Genomic DNA, 19513 nt, shown 5'->3' with positions numbered 1-19513 from the left:
AAATGAGTTTCATTATATAACTGGCTTTCTTCTTTCTTACAAGCTTTGCTTATTTTTCATTATTTATCCATATAAAATATTTTATTATTTTATAAATTTTATTTGACCACGGCGAACTCATACAGGGTGGTATAAGCTTTTTTTTCAGAGCTTAAATGTCAAGCGGTTGAGTTTGTTCTGTTTTCGGTTTTTCTTAATGACATTTTTACGAGTGAATTTTTTTGCTCCGGAATTCATTATATATGAATTCGCCTTTTGATTTCATTTTAGTTTATATAATTTAATTTACTTTCATTTGATTTCATTACAATGTTATTTTTATATATTTTGTTTAAATTTTATTTCTAATATTATTTTTAATATTTTTCTTTATTTTTTATTATTATTTTTATTTTTAATTTATTTAAATTTTTTTTTTATTTTTATTTTTAATTTTAATTTATTTTTATTTAAATTTTGGTTTTACTTTACTTTAAATTTTATATTAGTTTTAGTGTTAATTTTAATTTTAAATTTAATTTTTATTTTTAATTTTAACTCTTTTTCATTTTATATTGTTTTTTTTTATGTTCTTTCAGTTTATTTTATATTATCTCATATTAATTCATTTAGTTTAATTAACTAATTTATTTATTTATTTTATATTTCATTTTAATGTTTTGATTTAATTTTTATTTTATTTTTTTAATTTAATTTTATATTGCTTTACTTTTTATATTTTTGTATTATTATTTTAATTTAGATTAATTTTATTTGTTTTTTAATTTATTTTATATTATTTAGTTTGATTTAATTTAATTTAATTACTTGATTGATTTAATTTTTTTATTTTATTATTATTATTTTTTTTAATTTTATTTGTTTTTTGATTTATTTTATATTATTTAATTTAATTTAATTACTTTATTTATTTATTTTATTATTATTATTATTTTTAATTTTATATTGGCTAACTTTATATATATATATATATATATTTATAATTATTTTAATTTTATTTGATTTTATTTTGTTTAAATTTATTGCATTTTTTATTGCTTTTTTCATTTTTTTTTTAGTTTATTTGGTTTTTAATTTATTATATAATATCTCATATTATTTCATATAATTTAATTTATTTATTTAATTTTTTTCAATTTCATTTTAATGTTTTGATATAATTTTTTAAATTTAATTATATATTGTTTTACTTTTTAAATTTTTTTATTATTTTTTTAATTTTATTTGATTTTGTTTAAATTTATTGCATTTTATATTGTTTGTTTATTTGTTTTTTAATTTATTTTATTATTTCATTTAATTTATGTGATTTTTTTCATTTCATTTTAAATTTTTTATTTATTTTTTTAAATTATGTTTTTTAATTTTATATTTCTTTACTTTTTATATATTTTGCTATTATTATTTTAATTTAATTTAATTTTATTTTGTTTTATATTGTTTTTTTCACTTTGTTTTAGTTTATTTGTTTTCTAATTTTTCTTTTTATTTAATTTAATTTATTTATTTATTATTTTAATATAATTAAATTCAATTATTTTTTATTGTTTTATTCAATTCATTTTTTAATTAAATTTTTTATTATTTCAACTAAATTTGTTCCAACTTTCTTTAAGACACCTAAATAATAATTTGTACACTAAATTATATAAAAAAGTAAGCGCAAAACTATTGCTTTGCTTTGGCAACACTGGAAATTTCGAAGTAATTCATTATATAATACAAATATTAACTGTACATGGAAATGCTCGACAACAATCGGCGTCGACAATATTTCTTTTGCACAAAAATTTTAATAACGGTTCATATAGTTTACATTTTATTGCACATAATCGTTGTTGCTGAGTGTTGTTGTCATTGTTTTCTTAAATTGTTAAGAGTACGCCCCGCACTCTCTCCCATTTCCCCTCCGCGTTAACGCCTAATCAACTTGCAGGCATTCTTGCTGCATGCGCAGCTGTTGCTCAAATAATCTCTCATGTTGTTGTTGTAATTGTAGTTGTTGTCTCTGTTATTGTGCCTGTTATACTAACAACGACACCTTTTGGCAATTCATCGACGCCAATTGCGTGTTAATAGATGTTGCAGCAGCCGCCGCCGCTGCTGCTGCTGCTGCCGCGGGGCTCATACTGTTAGCGGTGAGGCCAACACCGCTGCCGCCACCGCCACCATGATTATGACCGCCCATTGTGGTCGTCAGTGCATCGTGTTGGCCCATTTGTTGTGCTGCCGCCGCTGCTGCTGCCGCCATAAACTCCACTTTGCCGCCGAGGTTGCGTTCGATCAGCGGCCGCAGGTCGGTGTGTTGCGTTTCTTTGTGGCGGCGCAGATCGACTTTGCGTTGGAATGATTTGTGGCAGAGTTTGCAGGCGAACGGCTTGTAGCCGGTGTGCTTGCGTGAGTGTGTGATGAGGTTGGAGCTTTGGCTGAACGCCTTGCCGCAGACCGTACATTTGTGGGGCTTTTCGCCTGCAAGGAAAAGAGAAAGCGATAAGCGGTTAGTGTACTTGAAATGTTGTGCTTGTGATTAAAGTTATTGACACATTTTGGATTTTTAAAATTTATTTTGTATACATTTTTTTTTGAATATTTAGAATAAATTTTGTAAAAAACTGTTTTTTATCTCAAAATATTTTGTATATTTCTTTGAAGCAGAAAAATAGAAAAAAATTCGCTAGTTATAAAAAAAGAATTACTAAATTTATTTTCAAAATTACTAACTTAAAATAAATTACTTTCTGAAAAAAAAATTTAAATATTTTTGTTTAAAATTGTTGCCTCTTTATGTTGGTTCCAAATATTTATATTATTTATTAAATTTTTTTTTTGAATTAAATGAATTTTTATGCAATATAGTATTCAACGATATTTGAATTCTATAAGTTTATTAAAAATTGTATTACTTATTGTTTATAACAGTTAACAAATACATACAATTTATCGTTTATATTTTCCGTATTTTAAGTATTTAAAAGCAACAAAAATTACGTAAATAAAATTTTGAAGTAACTTTTTCAACATATTGCACGCTTACTTTATTAATTTTCAATTCACATCCTAGTATATTTAAACAAATAAACCCAAAAAAAAAGTATTTAAGTAATTTTCAATTTTTAAATTTTTTTCGAATTTTTGGAATATTTTTTCCAAAAATTTTATTCAATTCTGATGCATTTTTTTAAACTTTTTCAAAAAAAAAATTTACTTTCTTTGTGCATGTATTTTTTAATTTTAAAAATACTTTAAAATCGAATATTTTTCAACAGAATTTGCAAAAAAATTTTTTATTTGTTTTCGTACTTATATAATTAGCAAAATATTCGAAAGTTTGTTTTTCAAAAAATTTTTATTCTAAATTTTGGTATTTTTCTTAAAAATATTTCATACTTTAAAAAATTTATTTTAATTTAACTTAATTTAAGTTCAATTTTTTTTATTTGCAGTAAATTATTGTTACAATTTGTTTTATTTTTCTTTTAAAAATTTGCAATCTTTTTTAATTTTGTTTCAATGAAAATTTTATTATTAATTTTATTTGCAAATCTTTCAAAGTGTTTATTTATTTCATATGTTTTATATATTTTAATTTCATAACTAGCTTTTTTTTTTGTAATTATTAAATGCACAGAAAAATTTTTAAAAATATATTTTTTTCATTAACACAATTTTTGGTTTGATTTGATTCTAAAAATTCAAAATATTTGCTGTACTTAATGAAGTAATTGTGAATTTAATTAAATACTTCATGTCTGAATTTTAAAACAACATAAATAAATTTTTAATATTTTTATTTAATAATTATGAACTTTATTAATTTAAATAATTTTTATGAATTTTAACTTTCATTATTGTGGCAAATTTATAAAAATAATTTTAAAAAAAATGAAATCTCTTGCAAAATTGAAAAATTTAACTTTCATAAATTATTATTTTTTTTACTCTCCTCTACATATTACTTTTTAATCCCACAAAACCGCGCTAAAACTAAATACATATGTATATACAAGCATAACTGAAATTTTCCAATAAACCGACTCTTGTGCAGCTAACGCGTACGAAATCTCAGGCTTTAAATCGCTTTGAATGCAAAAAATCGATAAAAACATGAAATCTGCGCGAAAGCTCTCTTTGTACTAACATATTTTTTATTCAGTTATATTTTTTGTATGCATTTATATTTCCTCGCTTCTGTTTGGGTTTCCATTATTTTTTGGATTTTATTTCCATTATTTCAATATTTTTTTTAACTGAATCCCAACCCTCACTGCTTGAGCTTTGCGTTTTCATTTCATTTAGTTTTACGATTTTGAGTTTCTCTTTTTCTTTTATTATTTAGAAAGCATATACAATAATATCTGCTAAAACATATATATATGTACACTCTTTATTCTTCACACATACCGTCGGATACACGCATCACTTTTAGCTCAGATATCTCAGTTTTTCAGTATCATTGCTAGGGATTTCTCTTCTCAACAACAACATCCACACCAATACAAATAAAAATGTCTGCCAACATAAACCGCTCATACTTTTCTCAATTTATTCATCTAACGACTCAAGTAAGCACCCAAGCATTATGCCATGGCTCTACCCACTACTATGCTACCCACAACCTAACACCATTAACCTCACTGACATGGCGGCCAAAAACATTATGAGTGGGATTGTATGTGTGTGTGTTTATGAAACACCCATTGCTCCAATTTACAGCAACCCCCCAAACAACAGGCCGCTATGTAGCCACCCTTTGTTGGTAGTGGTGTTATTTTTATTTTCGTTTTTGTTGTTGTTGCGATTTTTCTTCTTATTGCACCCCCTCCGCTATCATATCTGTTAGCTTTTGTAGATGTTTAAATTTCAACATGCGGATCATCTGCGGTTTTTGTGGTTTTATACACGTATGCGGAAGCGGCTGCGGTGGTGTGGGGGCAAGCTGGGTTGCGGCAAGCAAATTGAAGTGTGAAGCGTTAAAGCTGAAAATTTTCTAGGAGCAAAGTTGAAGTTTGTACTTAGAAGTTTTTGTATGTATTTTAAAGCTGCGTTGGCTATTAAGGAAATATGTACCTTATCTATATACAAGTACCATATATATATATATATATATATACATATATATTAATTATTATCTGCACTGAAAAATATATACTCCTCTATATATAAATGTACATATATACCTTCAATCACTTATTTATGGTTTTTGTACCGCCTTCTCATGCACATACCATATGTATGCATATGTATATGTACGGTTATAAACGCAATCAATTTAATCATTTCTAATGAAATCGCCGCTATTATTAGCCGTAAATGGACTCTGATTTTATTGCAATAAATAAAACTTAACTACTTTCAATTATATGGCGTTACATACATATATGCATGTACATATGTATTATATATACATATATACAATTAACTGATACTCGCTCTTAACCTAAAGGTATATACTGCTATAATTTTGATAATAATTTATTTTTTGATTTTATTGTGCAGTTGGTTTTGCGAAAATTGCAAAGAAAGGCGCTCATGTATGTAAAGAAATCCGAGGACTGTCAGATCTCGATAGAAGAAAAGAATTTTAAATCGTAACTACTGTACAGAATATATTTAGTTTTCCACGAAATATTAATTTTCCACAACGTAACATTGGAGATTCCATAACGTAAGCCGGACGAGCTGTGTCGATGTAGCTGTCTATATAGACCCCAACTAATCCCACAGTTTTTGTGATATCGACTTGAAATTTCGCACAAGTTCTTTTCTTCCCAATAAGTTGTTATTTGTTGGAATCGCCAATTTTGGACCACTATAACATATAGCTGCCATACAAACAAACCGATCCAAATCAAGACCTTGTATGGAAAAAATTTTTATTTGATGAGATATCTTCGCAAAATTTGGCAGTAATTATTGCCCAGGGCAAGTCTATAATCTATGAGCATAATGTTCAGATGATACCACTATGGCTTATAGCCGCCATAAATACCGGCGGATCAAAATCGAGATTAAGATCTTTTAACGAGTATACCCTTTTATGATATAAGAAATGCAGTCGAAGTTTACGTTTTTTTGTATTATTTAATCATTCGTTTAAACACTCTCAAAGTCCTGATGCAGCGAAGACAGCTAAAGTAAATCATGACTGACATTATTAAACGGATTCGTGAACAAGTTTTTTGACTTAGTGTTCAAAATTGTATGCTTTTTGCTGAAGAACTGGTAATAATCAAATTTTGAGTACATACAATGTCTTTGTCTAAAGAATTCATGTAAGAAGCAGGTAAATTTCAAAGAAGAGAAAGAACTTTTCGGTCGTCAAAACAGCCGTGTATACATTATTACTTGTAAAAAGTATTGTAGTTCGATAGCCAGAATAGTGAATAATGGCGATATATGTATATTCTAGAGACCTCAAAAAAGTCTCAATTAATTTACCTAGGCTTAGTAGTGAACTCCAATTCGGTGTCAAGTACTTGCATATAATAATCAAAACCATACTAAATGAACTTCTTCAACTAAATGAGTGCAAAATCTTGTTTTGTCTGAACTCAATATTTTCATGGCAATCTCTCCATTCTGACACACTTGTAAATACTTAAAAAAACGACGCTCATTTTAGCAGCTCTATATACATTACATACATTTTTTTAAATCAATAAAATGGGTGTTATGGCGTTGCAGCCTCTATTCACTAATAAAAATGTCTCACGTCGGTGCCCTGAATACTTCGTAGATGAAGCCGAGATCTGGAGTCAGTCGCTGCAGGAAGAAAAAGTATTGTTATACATAGCGAATTCAAGTACTTTCGAGTTGAGTACTATGCCGCAGTCTAAAGTAATAATTCACATAGTAAGTGAGACCACATTAAAAGTAAAATATTTCCAGAGGAGTAATTTATTATTTTTTCGAGATATGACGATTTTCTCCGGGAGGTGGAACATACAACTAGACCTTGAGAGAACAGTGTACCCTCAAGCAAAACCAAAGATTGACAAGCAAAGTAAAAACCTGATTCTCAACGGTTTTGGTTCTTGGAGTTCTTTGATTTAGACCCCAAGAATTAGGCTCCAAGAAAAAAAGCGTAGTTAAAAATGAGTTTGCATACAATAGCTTCCCTCGGCGAATCAATAAACCTTCATAGATGAGGTTACAATGTAAATAAGAGCTGCTGATGTTTAGAAAGAATATCGAAGACTGGAATAAAAAACTAAATAATATATCTCGACCTCTGCAAATATAATATAAAATATTTTGCGCAAAAATTCTAAGAAAATAGTTACTGAAATTTTTCCGCCATTTTCAATTTTCGCTCATTCCCATACATATGTACTCTCCAAAACGCATAAATTCCTCTTCCTATAAACCTTCCAAGCAAAAATTGCAAATAAAAATCAGAACTTCAATCAGCACATCTCATCTGCTCGGCTCATTCGTTTGATTTTTCGTTTATTTTTTATTTTTTTTGTCCTTTTTAGACCAACTTCGTGCTTATTTCATTGCTTGTGCACTGAATTGCTGAAAGCGGTAATGTGTCTTTCGGGAATGAAAACAGACTAAATCAATTTAATGTGATTTTATCACTCTACCATAACCGGCTCTCTACTCGCTCACCCTCCCAAGCTCTCAACAGCTGGTATTTGGCCAGTAAAAACCAAAGTTTACTTAACTCTGATATAACGGATAGTGGCATGAAATTGAAAAGAAAAATGAAATGGATGTCAAGTGGAAGGATACAGCGAATAGATAAACGTGCATACAGACATATGGTACATACATACATACACACACATACATGTACTTTTAGTACATATGGCAATACTGGTATGTATAAAAACGCTGTTAAGCAATTCAAGTGGCTCCTATGTACTACTATTATTCGATATATATTGCGTATGCGAATGTATATGTGTTTGTATGTGGTTTGTGAAAATTGTCGCATGTGCACTAATGACACAGGGTGACACCGGCTGGCCGAAAAGTACAGAGATGGCAGTTTCTATGATATATGTAGGCAGTAGGTACCATATACATTTGTACATATGTACATATGTATGCATAGGAATCGATATGTATAAACAGTTTTTTAGTCGTCGAGCAGTCAAGTCGTCAAATCCCCAAGTCAGTTTAAGTTGTCTGAGCAGATGTATTTTTGAAATCACATTACTTTGTTCACTCTTATAATAAACATTTAATAAACATTTATACTTAACCAACAATTCACATTATATATGAAAAATTAGTTAAAATATTTTTGGTAAAAAATTTGGAACAGAAAAAAATTGAACTGTGTACAGTAATTTTAAAGAAAACAAATATTTATTGAGACTTTATAGAAAATAAGTTAATTTCGCATTCAGAAACAATTTTTTGCCGACTTGGGAAACGTTTTTACAAAATAATTTATAGTATTAGCGCAATACTAGTAAGGGGGTATTCTAGTGTTTAACTATTTAAGAATATGTCCACGAGGAGATTTTTGAAAATTTAAATTATTTTCAGAGATATAGACATTTTACTGACCCGGTCTCTAAAATCGGTTGGGTCTAATTGAACAAAAGGCTTTGCGCGAAACTTTAAATGCGTTTTTTTTTCAGACCAGACTTTTTCAATACGATACCCACGTTTCTCGAGTTCTACTGGACCGATTTACTTGAAATCATATCATAGAATCTTCCTTATAGATCTCACTCGAGTATGAACTAGGCTCATTCTCAAATTTAAATTTTTACTACTCTTAAAAAATACGAAAAAATAAAAAAAATTTTCAAACAGCCACCATTTTGTCAGAATTTTTGTTTTATTTATTATTACTAGTTATTGATAATCTTTTTATTTTCAATTCTGATGACTAGGGGGGTTGATACCCATGCATACCTATGATGCTCATGTGCCAATTTTTTGAGACCCCCCCTTTATCAGCTGCCAATTTTAAAAATTTTTTTTTTTGTACTCTTGTAACATTAATGTAATAAATAACTGATAAAAAAAATCGATAGTACAAATATTGATCGCCTTTTTTACGACACTCTAAAAATTACCTAAACTTCGTGTCTCTAGACCAGAATACCTTCTTAAAAAAATGTAAAAAAATATTTATAATAATTTAAATTTTTTGTTGTTTTGTTTTTGCAAGTTTTCATATTATTGTATAAAGTATTGTATATACTATTTAAAGTATTGTATATACTATTTAAAGTATTGTATATAATTTTGTATTAATCGGTACTCGGAAAAACAATGCCAGGAAATTTATAATTTTAATTTCTGCTTTTAATTATTATTAATATTTTTTATTCCTTATAATTATTATTTATTATGAGCTTCGTTATATTAAATATGAGAGACTGAAAAAAAATTGAGAAAAAAAAATTTTTCAATACGTTGACATTATTATTGTTGTTATTTCGAGTTTCAAAAATCATATGATCAGAAGCAGTAATTTGCATTTTTTTAGTAGTCTAAGATGGTGGTATTTATTTTGTTTTAAATTTTTGTTGATAAACTTTTGGTAATATATATTTTCTTAATGGCATTTAGCTGCCTTTCTCGATTATTTTAGTTATTTTCAACTTTGTGGGCACGCAAATTAATTGTTATTGCCTTTTTTTCATACTTGTACTCATTTCTACTAATTTTATCATAATTTAAAATATATTTTTTATAATTTTTTTTATTTTCTTATATTCTTTATTCAAATATTACTTATGTACGACCATAAAATTATACAATATTTTTTTATACAAAATTTTCGGTATCGTCTCTTAAATCTTATATTTTTCTGTTTCAGGCTTATGATAAATAGTTTAAGATGCTCGAAAACCTAATATCCAAGTGACAAAAATTCTATTATTTTGGTAAGTACATAAAGTGAAATTTATTATATTCAAATATACAAAGCAAAAATAATTAGTTGATATAAACTTTTTCTTAAAATACTTTAATGCGCTTATTTCCTGAAATATATTAATAATTTATTTTGATATTTGCTTTTTTAATTTTTTAATCTTATAAAATTTAATTAAAAAACACCTATTTGTAATATATTAACAAAAGAAACACAATTGCAAAAAAAAAAATTTTCCTCAATTTAATTTTTACCATGAAATTATTAAACCATATAAATTCTTAGTTACAAAAAAAAATATTTCGATATTTTCTTTCTTGATTCGAATATTATTGATTTTAGTTTTATAAATTTCATTAAAAAACATTAATTTTTGTTTTAAAAAATATTTCAAATTTTTTCTGACAAGCTATTTTTTTCTATTAAATTATTTTTACTACAAATAACAATAAAAAATATTTTCTGAATTGCAACCACAAAATATTTTGATATTTTTTTTCTTATTGTCAAAGTTATTAATTTGAATCTCATAAAATTTAATTAAACAACAACAATTTATTTACAATAAATCGCATTTTTTTTTTGTAATAGTATTGTTAGCTTTTAATAAAATTTTTTCTTTTAAATTTACCTTACTGCAAGCAACACTAAAAATTTTTCAGATTGCAAAAAAGCTGTTTTCTAAAATTTTAATTGGAACAATTTTTTATCCAATATTACTATATCTACATATCCCCAAAAAACAATCGTTTAGATCACTTTTTATAGTTGATGATTGAAATTAGCGTTTGTGTTTTTTCATTTTTACCCGAAATAAGATTCCTTTCTTAATATTTTAACTAAAAAAAATACATCGTATTTGGGACATAAGGAGGTAAATTTACACAAAATTTGGTGGAAAATTTTGCTTTAAAAATTTATCTTACCTGGTCTACAAATTCTATTAGTAATTTCAACTTTTAGGTAATAAAAAAATAAATATTTGTAATAAATTTCCAACTGAATATAAGTCAATACAAAAAAAAAAAATTTTTTTTATAATTAAATTAAGTGTAATTTGAGGCAATGTGCTTATTTCAATGCACATTGCTGTAATCTCTCTTTTACTTATACATACTTCTATGATATATTTACATATAAGAATATACATATGTTCCCAAATATATTTTGCTTATGTGATAAAAACAATTTTAAATGGGTCAATATATATGATTTCATAATAAATATATATTATTTAAAAATATATGTATGTACAATACATACATGTATATATGTACATTTGTATATGTCTACTTTTTCATGCCCGCTATAAAGGCATACAATCAGAGCCTGTTATACGAGTGTCATCAAAGTCTCATATACTATTTTATATAAATGTATGTATGTACTTTTATATAAATTTAAGTTAGAATTATATAGGTATGAATACGTAAATATATACAGCTATAGCTCGTTGCCTACGCAAGGTAAAGATTTAAAAGAATTTCCGCAATGTGTTGCCATAAAGAAAAATCCTTGAAGAGCTCTCCTTGTCATGCTCGGCAGCAAGCAATTTTCATGCTTCCTCTGCTGCTTTTCAGAATTTCTGATTTCATTTACTACACTATTTACTACAGTGCTGCAGCGCTCAACCGCTCTACTGCTCGACAAGCTGGTGAATGGCGCCACCCAACAATATATGAGCAGCGCACACGAGCATAGTTGTACTCACACACACATGCGCACATACACTTGTACATGGTAAAAGCAATCTGATACTCGGAGTACGCTGCTTTGCTTACTTTGGTTTTTATGAGTTTCCAAGGATATGCTTGAAGTTGGCTGGTTATCGCATAGTGGAGTTCAACAGACGGACATATATATGTGTGTGTATTTATGTATAAGTGTGGATATATGCTTATATGTATGCAATTTCTTTTGTATGCAGGTTTTCGTTAGTTTTCCACCCCCCCTCTCACCATGTCCGTGATAAATAATAAAAGCTGCTGTATAATCTCTGCGTCTACGTGACGTTATTTGTTCCGATAGAGTACGTACGTGCGCAGCGTATGGACCACAATAAACCCGTTTAGATATATAAATACATATCTACAATATATATAACTATACATATATGCATATGTATGCTTAAGGACCTGCATGCGCAGCTGTGTGCCGCTTTAACCGGCCCTAGCGGCTCCGACTAGCTGGAAGCTATGGGACATATGCACGTGATTGAGCGTAAACACAAATACACGCACATATACATATGTATATATTAACTTACAATTGCACTGTTGCTTTTATTGTGGTCTCTACGTGTCTGTCGCTGCCTTGCGCGTGCTCTTGTGCTAAATTTTTCGTTATTTTCTTCAGCCATTTCTTTGGTGTACTATATAGCTTTAGCACGTCCATATATACAAATTTATTTAGGCAGCTATATACATGTATATGGTGCATTAACATTTGCATTGCTCGCCTTTGACCCCTTCTTGTTCTTTTTACAATCGTTAGCCGCGTTGGCTGCGCCATGGCGTACAATGAATCCGTTGCTAATGTCGAATCAGAGCACATCCCAACGGTCGAATGTTTCGCAATCACATCTCTGCAATACCATTATGAGATTCCACTCTTCTTCGCATTCAATGTCAGCACCATTGCAGGTATGCCTCAAATTTATATACATATGCATCTATATATATATATATATATAAAACATACAATTTTACATTTATATGGTAGCCACAGATATGTTATATAAATGTAGAAGTGTCTATAGAATATAGATTTTTTAATGCCTTTAAATATAAAGAATTTAAAGCGAATTAGATTTTGTGTATGAGTAAGCTTCGATGTTATTTTTGAACCCTTTAAGCTATAGCAGCTTGAATGCCTTAAAGAAATGGCGCGTTGTAGCTTTTTTACCATTTTTCTTTATTCACTTAGTTGATTTGGCTCCCGTATGGGTTGAAAACTTTGATTTTCACTGCAAAAAAATTAGCTTCTTAAAGTTTCCGAACAAAACTCTCGACAAAACTTTCGAGTTATAGTCTTAGTTTACTTGAAATTTTTGTGTTATTAATGGAATACAGATTCGTTAAAAATGTTGCAGAAATGTTTTGTGTTTTGTGCTTTATCGAAAAGGTTGAAAAAACAGTATTTTAAAATCGTCATGTTGGCATGATAGAGATAGCAGAGGATCTCAACATCGCTTATGAAACGACTCAACACATTTTCGGTTAATTTTTTGGGTATGAAACCTGATTCATACCAAAAAACCTAAATCTTTTGCAAAAGCGACGTCGAGAAGAAGCGCAAAAGAGATGCTTGAGAACATAGCTAAGGACCTGCAACGAAACTTTGTTGGACAGCGAATGGCGCTCCAAAAATGCGCCAAAACCGAAAAAACTATCGCTGGAGGCTTTATAGGCTAACTACAGCCGAGACTTATAACAAGTGTGTGGAAAACTGGACTCAGCTTTGGCATGTTTGTATTGGCTGAGGAGCCTATTTGAAAACGACAATAAAGATTTGTATTAAAATACGTGAAAATGCCGATTTTGTTGGTTAGTCCGGTTCAAATTTGATCAGATATTAATAAAAAATTTCAAAGCACAAAGGGGGAAATAAAAAGAGCTTTTCCTTAACGAAAGCCTCTTTTCTAAAATATTAATGTATAATATTACATTGGCTGTAATTGTTTCGAATAACTATGTTCGGAAAGTGTAAACACGCAGTCGAATTATTAAAAAATTGTTGTCCCTATTCAAGTCAACTTTTCGACGACAAAAAGTAGACAGAACTGGAGGCCAACATAAGTTTTACTATCAGATTTAGTAGTCTATGTGGTAAGTAGTGAAAATTAGTTTTACTTCAGCTGCGTCAATAATATGAAAGCTCCTACTTAACGGCATGTTGACTTGAGTCGTTTGACTAAACATTTCTGTTCACGAACTACGTTTATTAGCTGATAGAACCTAGACACTGCAAATCAAGGACTCGGAACATCTCTAACATATTTTACACATAACCTTAAATTGTTGACTATATCAAAAGGCTTCTTCTAATCGAAAAGCGACTAAAATTTAAGATTGCAACTCTAAACTTCTAAACTTTAAATTGAGATCGAACCGGTTTTTCTAAATACGAATTTTCAATTGAATTTGCCAAAATATTATTCAATACTTGAATAACGGTTTTCTTGTTTGTCTAGCTGTATGTCAGTCTCTATATGCTACTAGTCCCTCAGTTTTGGAGATATCCATCTAAAATTTTGCACACGATCTTTTCTCCTCAAAAAACTCCTCATTTGTCGGAACGGTCGATATCGCACCACTTTACGTTATAACTGTTATACAAATTGAACGATCAAAATCAACTTCTTGTATAGAAAACCTTTTTATTTGTCGAGATATATTCAACAAATTTGGCATAGATTATATTCAATTCGGACCAATATAGCATACAGCTGCCGTACAAACTGACCAATCGAAATCCGATGCTTGTATTTAAAACGTTATTATCTTAACGTGTTGCACAGATTATTTCTTAAGACAACGCTCTAATTTCCGCACATATACTATTTCAGATCGGTTCACTATAACATATAGCTGCCGTACAAACTGATCGATTTGAATCAAGATCAAAATCTTTTTATATACTTTTTACGTTATAAGCAATGCACCCGTGAAGAATATTATAGCTTCGCTGGAGCCAAAGTGAACCCTTTTTTTTGCTTTTGTTTAAGAAATGTTGTGAAGATCTTTAAACAAGTTTAGCTTCTACTATAATCCAGACTTAACGAATCTTTGACATAATTTATGAGTATTTTCAGGAAGAGTGGCAAGACTGGATATCAATATGTTGAGTCATCTCAGAAGAAAGAAGTTCCTTGCTTCCGCGGTTTATAAAGTTAAAAAATAATCTGGTTATATACTAACAGTGTTTACCCAACCAGATTACGCACTGCACGCTTCAGAAAGCAACTATTACAAAATAACCAAAACCTAACCCAAAAAAATTAATGTCTTATTAACATTCAAGCAAACGCAAGTCTTTGCTAAAACGATTCAAAATTTCTGTTATGTATACATATATGCTTGTACCTATTTTACACCTGCTTCAACTACACAAAACAAACGCCAGCGGATATTGATTTTCACATTTAGTCAGTCAGACGGTTGTCATAAATAAATCTGTGTGGGTACGTAAACGGAAATCAGAAAATTCCCTATAAGTATTTGTAATCAACATAGATGCCGCACGTAATTGAATATTTGTATATATGCATATATTTTAATATATTGTATATATGTATATATATTTATATAAATACTCTGTAAATACATATGTGTGTTTGTTATCAAACAAAATGGCCACAAGCCACTAGCTCGCTCGCGGAATAGAGTGTAGCGCCAAGAAAGCATAAAAATATTGCAAACGCTTTGCTGAAAAAAATAAAAACCAAAAAAAACATCACAACAAAAACACAAAAAAAAAATCATAAGAATTACAGGCGCTGACTTAAATCTGAATGTAAATGCGCTGCTGGCAACAAATCCAGGAGTCAAACACAACCAACGCTGCAAAGTAACCGACGGCAGTTTAAGCATGAAAAATGCGGGACAAACGGACGTTGAGCAAAAGTAAAAAGAATTGAAAGCAATCGAAGACAAAAACGATAAAAATGTCTGGCGGCCAAATGGAGCTTGGTAGCAGCGACCGACAGAGCTAGCAGCGCCACTTGCCACTTCCAGTGGCACGCTCATATCTGCACATATATGTATAGCTTACTGGCACGTTCGTTCCGCTTTGCGGCACAACAACAGCGCGCCGCTGTCAGCTCAAGCTCCGCATGCTGCAGCGTTAAAGTTATTATCTCTGCCATTTGTTAAACTGATTTACGGAAGTCTTCATATATATATATTTTTTTTTGTTGTTTTTGCACTCATACTACATACATATACTATGTACATATATGCAGTAGTAGTTGTTGTTTTTGTTTCTGCAATGCTTCATTACTTGCTGCTCTTCCGGCATGATTGTGTTGTTGTAGTTGTAGGTTCAATAAGCAACTGCTTCCCACCAGTGTCAAACTTGACGGGTTTGCGCAAACTTCGAGGCAAGCTAAAACATTTCCAGTACTAAGCATAGCAAGCGCATTGCCTCAGCGCTCATTGCATCCCCTCAAGCCGCAAACTGCACCCGCTCAAACCGTTCACCGAATCCACTCAAAACCCAAGAAGAAATAGTCTTCTTTTATTTGGTTGTTGTAGCACCCAAAATGGCAGCGCCAACGCGCAGGCACCAAAACTTCATACAACTACAACAATTTCTTATTGTTTTTGTTGCCACTTCAATGCAGGAAATGGCTGCCAGAGGTCGTCTCGCTGTTGTTGTTGTTTGATACTGGCAATAATATGTGCCAGCACCACCTCCAACGCTAACTCAACACCGCTGTGTCTATGTGTGTATGTGTAGTTGTGAGTGCTTGCGTAGTGGAGCGCGCCGTGATTGCTGCGAGCGCATACTATTCTAAATGGGGTGTGTTCTCTCTCTCTCTGACTAACGGTGATGTACTCTGCTGCTTTGTAGCGCGCACACGCGTTTGAGAGTGACTGAGCGCGACTGCATTGAAAACATATGCTGAACAGCATGAGCCCAACAGCATGCATGTATAAGTATTTATGCATGTGTGTATGTGTGTGTGTGCAGCAGGAGCGTAAATTTCCAAGAATAAAATAGAAAATCAAAATCCCCTGACTAAATTTTTCATTGGTTGGCTGTGATTGCGCGCTCAGCGTGTCGGCTGATAGGCATACACACACATACACCTATATATATTTACATAAATATTTTTGTGATAGCACACACACACAGGGCGACTCGCATACTAGGCAGTACCCTCCATACTATTGTCGGTAGTCGCCCCTCGCACTGCTTGAACTTAATGCTTTGGTAGCTCAAGCGCGCTTAAGTATATATGTATGTATCTAAGTTTGTATAAGTTTTTTCATACCAATTGCCGTGCACTAGTATGTGTGTGCTTTTGCACTTTATTCCACGACACAATTTTCCAGTGCGACTCTGATTTTTATCGCTGCCATTGATAGTTGTCGTTGTCGTTGTCGTCGGTTGTTTACCAATACTATGTTGAAAGGCACCAAAAAATATAGACATGCATATATATCGACGTTTAGATGTATGTATATACAAATATATTTATGTATATGTGCAGTTATTTACTACGAATTTTTGCGATTAGAATGGCAATGGCGTTCATTTCACAATAGCGTTGCCGCTTGTTTAGACTTATTTTAGAAAGAAGTCGCCTATGTCTGCTTCTATGAGTATGTACCAGTATATATAGTGGAAATACAAACAATATACACTTACTTATATATGTACATGTATTTATGTACATATGTATGTAGTCAATATATATGTATATATGTAACTATAAAATTATGGAAAGTTTTACAATTTTGCCAATTTTACCCCAATTTTCAAATTTATTGATTGATTATATCAACGCGTAAGAACATGTTCTATGGCATTATTGCTGGAATATATGTGTGAACATGAGCATCTAACCTACAAAACACAAACAAAACAAGAAAAACGTTAAACTCGACTACACCAAAGCGATAATACCCTTCACAGGTGCATTTCCAATAGCATTCAAATTTATAAAAAGCTTTTTATTCTGATTTTTATCGCTCGTTTTGCATGGCAGCTATATGTTAAAATCGTCCGATCAAAACAATATATTATATTCGGAGATTATAGTGTAGCCTTGGACAAAGATCTGTGCTAAATTTTGCGAATATAACTTGTCAACTACAAAAATTTTCCATACAAGGACTTTAATTTCATCGGATAGTTTGTATGACAGCTATATGCTAACGTGGTTCGTTCTGAACATTATGTGTATCATTGTCGTGGACAATAATCTATAACACACTTCGTGAAGATATCTTGTCAAAGCAGCAAGTTTCTTACACAACTTGATTTTAATCGAACAGCTTGTATTGCAGCTATATCCTATAGTGATTCGATATCGCCGGACAGATTAGCAGCTCTATGACAAAAAGAGAACCAAAAACCAAATTTCAGAACTATGTACTCGTATATCTTAAAACCTGAAGCACTAGTTCGCGTATATACTGACACACAGCCAGACTCAAGCTATCGAAAAAGTTGTTGGAACTGCCAGATATCTGTGTAAACGATTTAAAAATGAATTTATACCGACGGCTTTTAATCTGCAGCTTCTTCCGTATTACGAACAGTCGATTGGGTGTCTACGGAATGTTAAGGAGGTCAGAGTATCTAGCCAGATTAGACGGAAAACCCTGAAAAATTCTTACAGCTTTACAAAAAGCTTCGAAAAATATTATTTACAACTAGATATGGTACGAGAAAGGAAAAACTTTGACTAAACAACATACGTTTCAGTAAGTTACAGAATTTTGAACAATAATTTCGTAAAAACGAGTTTACGCACTGTAAAAATAAATCGATTCTGTCTCATTATGCTGTTGTTGTTGTAACGACAGAAAACATCCCTCAAGTAATTTGGAGCATAGCTGCCTAGTTGACAGTCTTTGACCAAACAAAATATCGGGTTCGTTCAGGTTACGAAAACCCGACCGTCGTGCGAACATCATCCTCATCTACGTTTTAAGAGAAGGTCCATCCAAAACAAGTTCCCAAGAAACTCATATTTAAACGATTGAGTTTCTTGGTAATTAGTAAATATTTGCTTGTACTGAAGAAAGTGCTCCGACCTCATAGTATTAATCAGCATGTCTGTAGCTTAGCGTAGATGTTCACAAAAAATAAAATAGATTATGCAAATTATTCCGTCTTGCTCATATACGCTCAACCGCATACTCTCCCAACCAACGCTAATTATGGATCATACGAATCAGCACATAAATAACTTCTCTAAGAGAATACTATATATTATTTCATATTTGTATATATTAGAATGGAGCGTAAAAAAATTAAATTTTTAATAAATAATTTTTAAAAATAAAATTTGTAGATTATAAAAAAAGAAAATTTTTGGAAAAAAAAAATTTCGACATCTAGAAGCGGCTCATTTTTGAAGTAAATTTCGAGTTAAAATTTTTATTTCGTAAAAAAATTTTGATAAGTGCTCTAGAAGCTGTGGAGAGCGCTCTTTCTGGCCAACTAAAAGTTATCAACTTAAAAAAAAATTTTGTGGTCATTATTGGAGTCTTGAAAAAAGTCTTAAACGACAACATGCTTTCCGTTAAAATAAGTTTTGAGTCCCAATAATTTTCTTTTTTTATAATCTACAAATTTAACCCTCAGGCTAAGCAAAAAATATTTTTTTTTCGCTCCACTGTAATATAATATAATATATATAATTTCTCGGTGCAATAGCCCAGAAAGAAAACTCGAAACCCGTATTTAGATTGTGGCTTTCAAAACGATCTAGCTTGTCTCTCAAGTCTAGCTAAAGTACGCTCACCATCCTGTTAAAAGCCATAGCACGGAAAAGAGGTACTCTTCGCATAGTCCTAAAAGTATCTGGAACAGTTGTAGTAGTAGTATAAAGTACCTATCCACGGTTTCCATAACAATCGAGTATACGTAAATGGAACAGAGAAAATTTATTTATCGGTGAAGCGTCATAACACTTTAAGCTTCCGTCTT

The 19513-nt window shown here is 30.5% G+C and overlaps 1 protein-coding gene and 1 long non-coding RNA gene across 3 annotated transcripts in view; one reads left to right on the top strand and one right to left on the bottom strand.

Annotated features, from left to right (window-relative positions):
• Positions 1–9859, top strand: part of LOC118682297 (uncharacterized) — a 69473-nt gene extending 59614 nt beyond the window's left edge. Inside the window, exons 3-4 of one of the 2 annotated variants that reach the window (XR_011395510.1) lie at positions 7479–7824; positions 9791–9845. This is a non-coding gene — a long non-coding RNA (uncharacterized lncRNA). Of the gene's footprint in view, positions 1–7478; positions 7825–9790 lie in introns of both variants that reach the window. The other variant, XR_011395509.1, reaches the window with a different exon arrangement.
• sens-2 (senseless-2) overlaps positions 1698–19513 on the bottom strand; it is a 53460-nt gene continuing 35644 nt past the window's right edge. The window contains exon 5 of the mRNA XM_014247102.3: positions 1698–2469. Coding sequence (XP_014102577.3) covers positions 2024–2469 — 446 coding nt within the window. The 3' untranslated portion in view covers positions 1698–2023. The remainder of the gene's footprint in view (positions 2470–19513) is intronic.

Source organism: Bactrocera oleae, chromosome 3 (assembly GCF_042242935.1).
Source record: "Bactrocera oleae isolate idBacOlea1 chromosome 3, idBacOlea1, whole genome shotgun sequence".
Taxonomy (NCBI): Eukaryota; Metazoa; Arthropoda; class Insecta; order Diptera; family Tephritidae; genus Bactrocera; species Bactrocera oleae.
This window is presented reverse-complemented; position numbering and strand designations above follow the sequence as displayed.